This window comes from Nematostella vectensis, chromosome 12 (genome assembly GCF_932526225.1).
Source record: "Nematostella vectensis chromosome 12, jaNemVect1.1, whole genome shotgun sequence".
Classification (NCBI taxonomy): Eukaryota; Metazoa; Cnidaria; class Anthozoa; order Actiniaria; family Edwardsiidae; genus Nematostella; species Nematostella vectensis.
The window spans coordinates 3,359,495-3,370,355 of record NC_064045.1 but is presented as its reverse complement, the minus strand read 5'-3'; the positions used below and the strand labels follow the sequence as shown (position 1 = coordinate 3,370,355).

General features: G+C 36.2%; 1 protein-coding gene across 1 annotated transcript; it reads right to left on the bottom strand.

The window, feature by feature from the left end:
• Nucleotides 1-1,580: 1,580 nt before the first annotated feature.
• Nucleotides 1,581-6,924, bottom strand: LOC5516868 (ALX homeobox protein 1). The gene is made up of 3 exons (XM_001636859.3): nucleotides 6,566-6,924; nucleotides 4,329-4,507; nucleotides 1,581-2,289 (listed from the first exon to the last, which is right to left on the bottom strand). The coding sequence occupies exons 1-3, from the start codon at nucleotides 6,798-6,800 to the stop codon at nucleotides 1,876-1,878; spliced, it is 828 nt and encodes a 275-aa protein (XP_001636909.3). The 5' UTR covers nucleotides 6,801-6,924; the 3' UTR covers nucleotides 1,581-1,875.
• Nucleotides 6,925-10,861: the final 3,937 nt, after the last annotated feature.

The following is a 10,861-nucleotide window of genomic DNA, read 5'->3' as shown; positions in this document are numbered from 1 at the left end:
CGTTTTGAGATTACCGCTGTTATTAAAAGCAGATTTTGAATTCTATGGGCTGGAAAATTATGAGCTTAAAGCGATGACTCCTTCTGAAAGAAAAGAAAATAATAGCGTAGCTAATGCCGTATGCAACAAAGTATCCCTTTTGGCGGGAAATGAGCAATGGAAATTTTGAGTCAAAATAATACAAAGTGCTACACTCTAATTACGTTTTTGTAGACTTTTAAGTAAACATAATAGATAAAGCATACATTAGCGAAAGAAAAGAATTTGGATATTTTGAAGGATATTTGAAAATATTTCGAGGTGCTTTCGTTTTTCTGCAGAAGTACAAATTATGTGAATTGAATGATCGTTTGTACCTTTTATTAAGAAAGTGGTAATTCTATTTAATGTGATATAGAGTTTAGTTATTGATAACAGCTTGCCCCGTATGAGAACCGTTTAGTTGCGGTAGCTAGCACTAGAGTGAAAAGGCGACAAAAATAGGAGTAAAATTGAGGAGGCATATGCACTATTCTCATACCTATTAAAACAAATTATTGGCATTTACTAACGAATTAGATTAATTTATCCTTCGCCAACATAAAATAGGAATGCCTTAGAAATTTTACGGCGGAAATAAGGTTTATATTTCGATAAACAACTTGGAACGCAAAAACATTTTTATTCAGCATCTTGTTTTATAAAGTGTTATCATATTAACTATGTTGTAGTAATCGGCAATTAACATTATAAATTTGGTGAAATTTGATCAAATTGTGGCATCCAATATTTGCAAACGCCCTGAAGATTTCTCCAGAACGTTATTACAAATCATAAAGTGCCAAAAATGTTCAGTTTTGTAGCATTTTTGTTATTTTTCATTTTATACTTAAAACGCATAAGCTTAAAAAAATTAGAATTTTATCAAGCGAATTGCTACGAAAAAAAAAAACACTTGATAATCCTATTCATTAGACATTCGTTCTATCTTAGCGTTAAATGGAGGGAGAGGTGAGCGGGGGTGAATTTCGTCTACGAAATTCTTCCGCTCAGATCTCCTACAAAATCCCGTAATAGTTTAGTGTGAACTGTCCACATCATAAAGGAAGAAAAATCGTCCCCCTGATATCTTCTCTTATGATGTTTGCATTTATATTTTGATGAAACGGCCCAGGCGAGCCCAATGACTTCCCAAATTGATCCATTTTAAAAAGAGGAATATGGGAGAGGAGTTTACTGATAAGGGGAGTGTAGTTTTGCACTGATGCCTCGCAGTGAGCTTGTAGAGCTCATGGAAAAAAACTACAGAAAACTTAGAATATCTAGTTGGTCTGTGTAGGCGTGGAGGGATCACGGAAAATATATCGACGCAAGGTTGAAATGATAAGCTTCAGTGTATTTCTTGAAAAAGAAATAGATTTATTCTTATAGACGAAAAGTATGTCAAGACTGATTTAAAGCGTTTTGTATAAGTAAGAAAGTCATGCGATTTCTTTAGTGTCTCTTCCTCATAATATGAGTGAAAGATCTTTAAAGGATTCTGAGATTATTATTATTATAAGAGGTTGTGGTTCAGATTCAGAAGGTAAGAAGAATTGACACGCATTAAAACAACGTTTAATTCCATCAACGCTTCTTTTATGCTAGTTGTATAAGTCAAGATAAAATTCCGATTGCCTCAATCCAGATTTCAAAGGCTGGATTTATTTACATTTATACCTTGTTTATATGTACAAATTTGAAGTATATTTCTAGGAAAATGAAAAATCGAACTATTTCTAAAAACGGTTGACATTAGCAGCCAACCTATTTTTATCTACATAAAGAACCAAAAGTTTGTTCAATGGAGCCTCGCAATTTTTTTAACAAAAGAAACAATAAAAAATAAATGTCTTTTTAGAGGATTTTGCTACTTAGGATACATTCCTCGTGCTCCTTTGCTTTTTGTCTAAGTACGGCTATACTTGATGTGCGTCGAGTCTCAAGAAACTCTGAATGTTTGTACTTCGACTCCAACGAGTACGCGGTTCTTCCCAATTGCGCATAACTAGGGATTCCAAACTCGTTGCTTTCCTTAGGAGAACCTAGATGTCCTCTTGAAGAATCATCGGATCTTTCTTCCACTGTGATTCTTTGTTCAGAACTGGGGATATCAACTTTGTAATAAGATTTTTCGTCGTTGTCTTTGAGAGTCGGGGTTTGGTTTGCTGTTTCCTCATCTTTTGGTTCGTTCTCGTCCACGTTTTCGTCGTCGTCGCCTTTGCTTTTCTCCCGTTTGCGCCACTTTGCTCGCCGGTTTTGGAACCAAACCTGAAAAGAAATATAAATTTTAATCCAAATGTCTAAAATAAAACGAAACAAAATAAATTTGAAAAATAAAATAAAATAAACAATACAATGCAATACCTAACCTTGCTATTGCAATTTTTTGCAGACATTTTTTGTGTATTTTAGTATTTAAATGATTTATAATATTTTTTAAATACTACGTTAAATTCAAAATTCAAGGGCACGTCTATCGATTTAAAAAAGTAAATTTGTAGGGAAGCAATGATACAAACACAAAACAAAATTGTTTGTAAATTCGTCAGTTGCGAACATGATGAGCATTAAGCTCTCATGAGCTCGATAGCTGTTCTTTTATTTGTTATCACTAAAATTTTGTTATGGGTCTACAATAATTTCGCATCAAGTATTGATAAGGAAATCAATTGTCACAAAACTAAATAGCGCGTGGCAAAAACAAAGGAAATAATAAAGAAAAAATATCAGGAAAATGAACCAGATACATAATAAATGCATATGTAACGACAGCATTCTTAATTCATTTTCATTTCAGTTTAAAAGAATTGAACTAGTAAAGTCTTTTAACACTCAGATAGTATTCTGATCAGTATTCTGATATACTGTATCAAAAGCTAAGTATAAATCGTCCAATGACCATCAACTAGAAAGATACTCGAAGGCTTTTCGCACATCTGAAAGTCAGACAAAAAAAAAACATATCATCTATAGAAAAAAAATATGAAACATTTCAAATAAAAATAATTTAAAAGTAACAATGAAAATGCCCTAGATGATATTGTAAACGACCTTTTATAGGTCCGAGACTGAAAGTTTACAGTGCGTGTTCACTCTCACGATTCCTGAGGGAAACGCAAGCCTGTTTCTATTTTTTTAAGTAAAGCACTCATTAAGGCTTCGGTGAGTCCCTATATCCTTAATTCCGCTCTCCGCAGCGATCACTAATTAAGTTTTACTTGCGTTCTATTTCATATTGTTAATTTTAACTGGGAGTTTAAAAGCAATTTGGGAGAGAGACAGTTAAAATAGAAGATGACAAATGAGTTGGTGTAGGAAGCAGTGTTAACAAAAAAAAAACACAGAGAACTAACACTCGCACGGAAACGTGGTCGAAGAAAGACCAAAGATCTAAAACATTAAATTGTATAGGTTATGACGGATATGTGGAAGAAACTAGAGAAACCATAACATTATCATGACTGTAGTTTTGGTGTACAAAAAAACCTTTATTCTCCCCACACACACAAATTAAAAATAAATAAAAATAACAAACCAAAAGAAAGAGTCCAATTAAAAAAAAGGAATATCTTAGTATGTAAGTACTGTCATTGCGAATGGTATCACAGGTCCTAGGAATAGAACAGTGTTCCTATGTGTGGTTTTGTGTAAGTTGTGATACCAGGAATGATATCACAAGACCAGCGTTCTCAGAAGTTCTACGAGCCTTTTTTGTAAGTATTAACAATATATTGCTTTCCAGTTTCCATTTCCTCAGTTGTTATATCTGTTTTAGTTTTGTAAGTTCTTCCAATAAAGATTGATACCAGAGAGGAAACATTTGATTGGTTGTTAGCTAGTAATATTGTTATACTGAAGATGGTACCACAGGACTAACGTTCTTACTAGCTCTACAATATTCTCAGTTGTTCTCTTCTGATATTTTGGTTCTCTTGTGATAGTTTGCAAGTGTTGGCCACAGTAGTCGTAGGACCAAGAGTCCTTAAATAAAATAAAACTCACACCAATACCCACCCTGTCTTATACCCCAATAATACGGGAGTTCGAACCCGTGTCACGTCAACTAATAAATTTTCATGTTTAAAACCTGGTTTTCTACATTAGGGACTGTGTCTACGACGTAACGTTGTAGGTTAAACACACTTAACTAACTTTTATATATGGTCAGACTTAAAGGTACCACCGGGGACGTTGACCCGTGGTACCATCTTAGCGCCAACTAACTGCGTGAAGCAGTCTGTACTATATATACTGGCGAGAAAAATGTCCGACGAACGTCAGACTTTACAAAATGCACCATTTCTTACCTGTACTCTGGCCTCTGTGAGATCCAAGCGCATAGCAAGCGCCTCCCTCATGAACACATCAGGGTAATGCGTAGTCTCGAAGGCGCGCTCGAGTTCCTCCAGTTGCCAGGGACTGAAGTTCGTCCTCACTCTCATACGACGGGGCTTGCGTGAGGGCAAGTTGTCAAGGAATCTCTGGCCTTGAAGGAAAAAAGACATACGTGTGAAATAAGGGTTGTTATGAGGAACTCTGGCCTTGAAGAAAAAGGACAAATACGTGTGAATAAAAGGGTTTTATGAGGAACTCTGGCCTTGAAGAAAAAGGACAAATACGTGTGAATAAAAGGGTTGTTATAAGGAACTTTGGCCTTGAAAGAAAAGGACATAAATGTGTAAATAAAGGGGAGGTTTTTTCAGGTGATAGTCAAGGCCAATCTTTTGTCGGATAAAATGACAGAGATGAGTGAACATAACTAAGATAACGGAAGGGGTTAAAAAAATAATCGAGAGCAATGACCAGGAAAATGAAGGCGTTGAGAAGATACAGACACGATTTTACCAAAAAGTTCTAGCATTGAAGTGAGGGCAACGAATGGGACGATTTTAATCTGAAGCCCAGAGTGTATCATTTCTTGTAGAAAATAGAACGATAATAGAATAAAAGCGGGGGTGAATGGTCAAGGAACCTTCAGTCTTCATTGAAGAGAGGTTCGAGAAACTACAAATGTGATATGAAAAGAAAGAGGCGATGTACACAGATTATCAGTTAAGCCCTTGAATAAGAAAAAGCGATAAAGGAAAAAGAAATGAGAAAAAGGATAGCCCCTTCGAATGGAATTAACTAAAATCACATTTAAAGAAATGTTCCTGCAATAAAATAATAGAATGAGGAATATATTTTGCATGTTTACTGCTTAATCTGGCCTTAAAAGGTACTTTAACGGTAACAGAATTATCGCGCTATATTTGATGAAATAATTTTCCGTTTCCGGCTATAAAAAAATCGTTTCAAACTGGCGTTTTACACTTAAAAAACTTATCGTTTTTGATATAGAAAATTAGGTATCAAATATAGCACACATGCTAGTAACACGTATCTCGTATTATATAAATATATGCTGGTAGAAAATTAATACATGTAATCTCAATTGTAATCTCATTTGCCTGAATGTCTCAACAATTATTAGCTGTAACTGCCCGACTTGTGAATTCCTCACCCCAAGTAACGAGATAAACAACTAAATTGAAAGGACATGTCAGGAGGATAGACCCTCTTAAAATAAAAACTAAAGGAACACCGAAATAAAAAAATGGTTATCGAAGGAAAAAAGAATGAACAATAGTCTTTAATGGCACGCAAAATTGATTCAAACTATACACAAAATTTCTAATAAAACTAACAACTTTGCAGACCTAGAAAATTTTGAAGCAGCTATCACACCCAAAGAAAATGACTTAATTAGTGGGGTGAAAACCGCGGTTTTTTTATTTTATCATTTAAACTAAACATTAACATTAGTAAGTTGTAGTGTATTGATCGCAGAGAGGATGAAAAGAACATTCCGAATTCTTTAATGATACCCCCGTAACTAAGTTAAAGTAATCGACCATTTGAAGTCGTTCTCTTATTAATGTTTATGAGTTTTAAATCCAAAGGGAAATAAAACTACATAGGGATAGTCTTGCTAGAATACTAAAAAAATTAAATCGGTATTGAAATCGTGAGAAAGCAAGTGATGATGCTGATAAGTCAAACCATTAGAAGTATTATCCGAAATGTTTATGATTTCAAAAGTGTTTACAATAATAAAACGGTTAGCCATGAAAAAAAAAAAAATGACTTCACCACTTTTGCGCAAATTCTCATATCGAGAATTAAACGATGTGTAGAAAATATTTACCAATTTTAGACTGGGAAATGGTTTAACAATATACGAAGTGATAATCTTCATTTTTTGACGGACATTTTTATGCCACGAATTAAAGTTATCAGTGTGAATACAAAACGTCTTGGCACGCGGTGCAAAAAAAAAAAAAAAAAACTTGTTTAATCGGTAAATCGATCATTAAACAACGGCTAGTTTTAGACTAAGAGATAATTAATCAGTAAGAGATGTGATTATTTTCTGCGGAAATTTCCATTCCGAGGAAATTTATCCGATCTTATCACCCGATCCCTTACACACGCGTTATAACACGCGGTGCGGGAAAAAATGTTTTATCGGTAAATCGGTTAAATCAAGTGTACTCATTCTTACCTTGATAAGAAGGAAAGGCGCTAGAGTTGATGTAGGGGTGGAGGGAATGGCGGTACATGTAGGGCATCTCTAGGGAGCGCGAGGCGTAGGGGTGGTACGACAGAAAACTCGGGACGCAACACGGATCGTATTGCGAACCAGACGCCGCTTGTAGGGCCTGCGCCCTCTGGGCCACAACGCTGTACAGGGGACTTTGATAAAAAGACGGAATACCGGGAGTTCGCGTAGCATCCATGAGAAATATCGCTAGTGGTGTGTTGTCGCCGCGCAAGTGAAGACGCTTTGAGTTGCATAGCAAATAAAAGTCGTATTTAAGCGCAAGTGATTATGCAGAGTAATGGGATTAAACAATGCATTTTAATGTGTGTCCTTTGCTTATTCTGAAGTAAGAAAATCAAATATCCATTCAATAAACTTTGCTAATATGATACAATGGCCCTTAAAAGTGCTTCCATTTTAGTATTCCGCCTTCTGATTGGCTGGTGCTGCCGGGACAATAGCGCAATGTATACATATGATACTTACGGGATATCCAATTAGATGGCACAGGGCGACAAGATTTCCCCATTTAGAGTCGCACCAACTGTGGGGAATTCTGTGCTTTCCCAGCCCTAGAGGCGAGATCGCGCAATTTCCTCGAACGCCTAACGCGATCCCCACGGCTCCAAGGGGAAAGGAAGCAGTGATCGCCTAAAGTTGTTTATGCCTTGTTTCTATCCCCTTTTGGTAAACATTTAGTGGTTGCTATTTGAGATCGGAGCGGCTCTAAAACTTCACCTGTGGGACGTGTGAACAGCTGTCTTCACGGCAGACTTAATATAATCATCAACACGATTTTAAAATGAATTTTTCGTCATCTGATGAAAATGGTATAACTTGTGTAGGCGATGATAACGAAGTACTCTACGCAGTATTGATAATTGCCCTTTTCGTCTAACGTCCTCATGGCTCGGTATTCAGTGTTCTGCTAATGAGCTTTTAATTTCTAAACAAAGTAAGCTGTGTATCATTTAAGCCCTGTGTTCTTAGCCAAACACGGTTGAACATTCGACGAAGCGTTCTCTTTTAAACGCCCCCAAAACGCTATCAATTGAAGTGTGTTATCGAACTGCTAAAAAAAGGCACGAGACCAAACTAAGGGGGTCCAAAACGTGTAGTTTTATGGAAGTTAAATAAATTAAGGCCGAGGCCGGATGAAACCTCGTATTGTGCTTAATTGAAAGACGTATTAAGTGCCAAATCTTCCGTGGACCAATTGTTTGTTCGTCTTTAAGGAAACCAAATTTAAAAGCTCATGATAAACTTGGAAGGAGGTTACTTGGGACGTTGAATCGCGACGAAAAAATATCAGGTCCAATCAAAAAAGGCACTTTCTTTACGAACGATTAGCTCGGTTTAGGTCTCTCGAATTGGCGAACTTATTAAATAAAATAAAAAGGTTATTATATTGAAATGTAAAACGCCAACAGTGAAGTGTGGATGAGTTTTAGCATTAAGATGTTCTGAGATAATGGTGGATGGTTCAAAAGTATTCAAAGGAGGACGGACCGTAGTGACCATGTTATGAATGATCCGAGATGTGTAATCCGCGCTGTCATAACAGGGCCAGGTTTACAGCAAGATAAGCCGACGTACCACAGGTGAATAAATGTGAAGATTAGTCCCGACGAGGTATATGGAAAATATTCAATAAACCATCCCGCATGACTTATCGATTATTTAAACAAAGATAAAAAAATCAAGAAATGTGGATGTCGTTTTAATGATAGGTCGTATTAAACACTGATTATTATAAAATGTGTCGTGTAAAAAGGGCCAGATGGGAAATTACTTGGTAAAAGATGCATGCAAAATAATATCTGTTTGATTACTTTTTGAAAAAAATAAAAAAAATAAATTTCTATTGATACGCGTAGCAAATTTTCCTCACAAACATCGGTTGAACCATCAATTAAAATAAAACACCTTTTAAGCAAAAAGCATTTTTTTTTTTCAAATAAACCCCACTATGGGCAACAACATACAAAATGCTATTGACTATTAGGAATCAACTCGCGGGTTTAAAAGCATACCAACATATTAGGAGCGCGTGGTTGAAACCCTAGAAACGGTAGAATCAGGCTAGGATTTCTGTGTTTTGCTACCTGTATCAACTATGATTTTGTAAAGCGAGAAGCTTGATCCGGCTATCAATCTACCACCTGCTAGCAGTGGTGGGAAAAAACGGCTCCCTGTGTTAAGAACTGTGTCACTTCTTTGATGTAAAAGAACCTTTTGTGTAAACGACTCGACAGTTTTACTGACCGCGTTAACAATGTACCTGTTACTTCTTATTATAGGCGGCTATTCGTTAGGTAGTGTCTTCAAATGATCGCTAAAAGCACGGGATATCTACCGCTGCCACCATAAAGAAGATCATAACTATTTCCTTAAATAAGGCCTACTTAGTTTTTGTTTCAAATCATTTGAAGTCTGGAGTAAAACTATCCACAATAACGGATTGACGTGAAACTGTAACAACAAGGGAACGAAAGGCACACGAGAAAGTCGGTCGCCGTCACCTTAAGACATGCTGTCTTTTTTCAGAACAATTAGGACAATTTTTCAAAAGCGTCGTTCAATTAAAACAAAACAAAAAGCAAGGTTTTTACCTATTTTTTTTTTTTCATTTTGTAGTCCGCGACCTTTGCAAAAAATAAAATAAAATGACCTTGCCACCTTTACAAAAACTAAAAACAAAATCAAATCATTTCAAAGTTCTTTGTAAAATAAGACCATTTACCAGAATAATAAATAGGGTAAATATCTCAAAGACTTGTTTCGCACAGAACGAACGACGAAAGCAAGTTTAGCATAGGATAAAACTGTCCGAATATTTAACAGAGGTTTTTAAAGTCATCAAAACAAAAAGAAGAAAAACCCGACAGAGTCAAATACTTGTGTTTGGTTAATCATATGTCCAGTTTTCCAAACCATTTCATCAAATAAAAAGAAAAAAATTTTTTTTACCTAAATGACATGAATTATACAGTACGTACCTGTACGTTTGTGTTACGAACTTCTCTCGGGCCGAGGGTGCGACGCCTTTTAAACCACGTGACGTAAACCGGCGCCTTCCGCTAAAACCAACAATTTCTTTATTCTGCAAAGAAAAAAGGCAAAAAATCCCAAACTACCGTCAAATTACACAGTGGTGTTCCGCCTAAAGTCTGTTTTCAAAAACACTATTTTCTTCTTTCACTTCTTTTACGCTTCGCAACTTTGAAGAGTAATCTCCATCCGAGTAATTGGGGACTTGCGCTAAGATCACGTGACTGTTTGGCTGGCAAACTCGCGCTAGAAAGATGTGTGAGACGAAGTTTAATTTCTCCTAAAGAGAACTGATACTCCCAAAAAAAGCCATATTTATCTTTTTATTATTTTTTATTAATTTTGGAAATTCCTTTCGTTCTTAATTTCTTCGTTTCTCGACACGTTGAAGAAAGCTACTGACAATCGAGAATTTATGATTAGAAAAGGCGTGTATGAAAATGTTCTTGACTTGAGTTATATTTTGTTGTAAGTTCCAGGTGACACACGTGCATGTGTGTCTCTTCTTAAAACCTGCTGTCTTAGAAACAATGTTGAACTTCAACAGTTGAGCTGTGAGCTTTTTCTCCACGTGAGACACAAACACTGATCAACAAAAAGGCGTGCCTCTTTGCACTGTTTCAATAGGTGAAAATACTGAACATTGTTGTCCATCCACATACAATCATTTTATAAATGAAAAGGCCAACCACGCCGCCATTTGACGCTCCCGCACAATACCGACTCACTCCAGGAATCCTTTCCCATCGGCTATTTCAAGCACATATCTGAGATACTTTCGATAACATATTGTTAATAAGGTATATAGCTTCAATCGTGGGTGGTTATTTTGAGCTTTTCTTCAAATAAACCGATGTATTTTCAAGTGTGAACAATAATAAAGGAGTGGTTGATCGACATTCTTTAATAAACCTGCTTTATAGGGGCAAATAGTAAAATTGCCCTCACCGTCAAACACTTGAGATAGGCTTTGTTTTCTTTCCCATGTGACATACAAAAATTTGATCCATGAAAAAGGCGTGACTTTTTAATTTGCCACCTTACTGTCTGACCTTCAAAATATCAGAACACTCGAGTAACTAGCGCTCCGTGTGAAGAGGCTCTGGTACCCGCGTTTCATACGTACATCACGGATGGGAACATTCCAACTGAGCTTTCCCACCATGATCTTGTTATAAAAGTGCTTTACAAGAGTTACGCCAACAG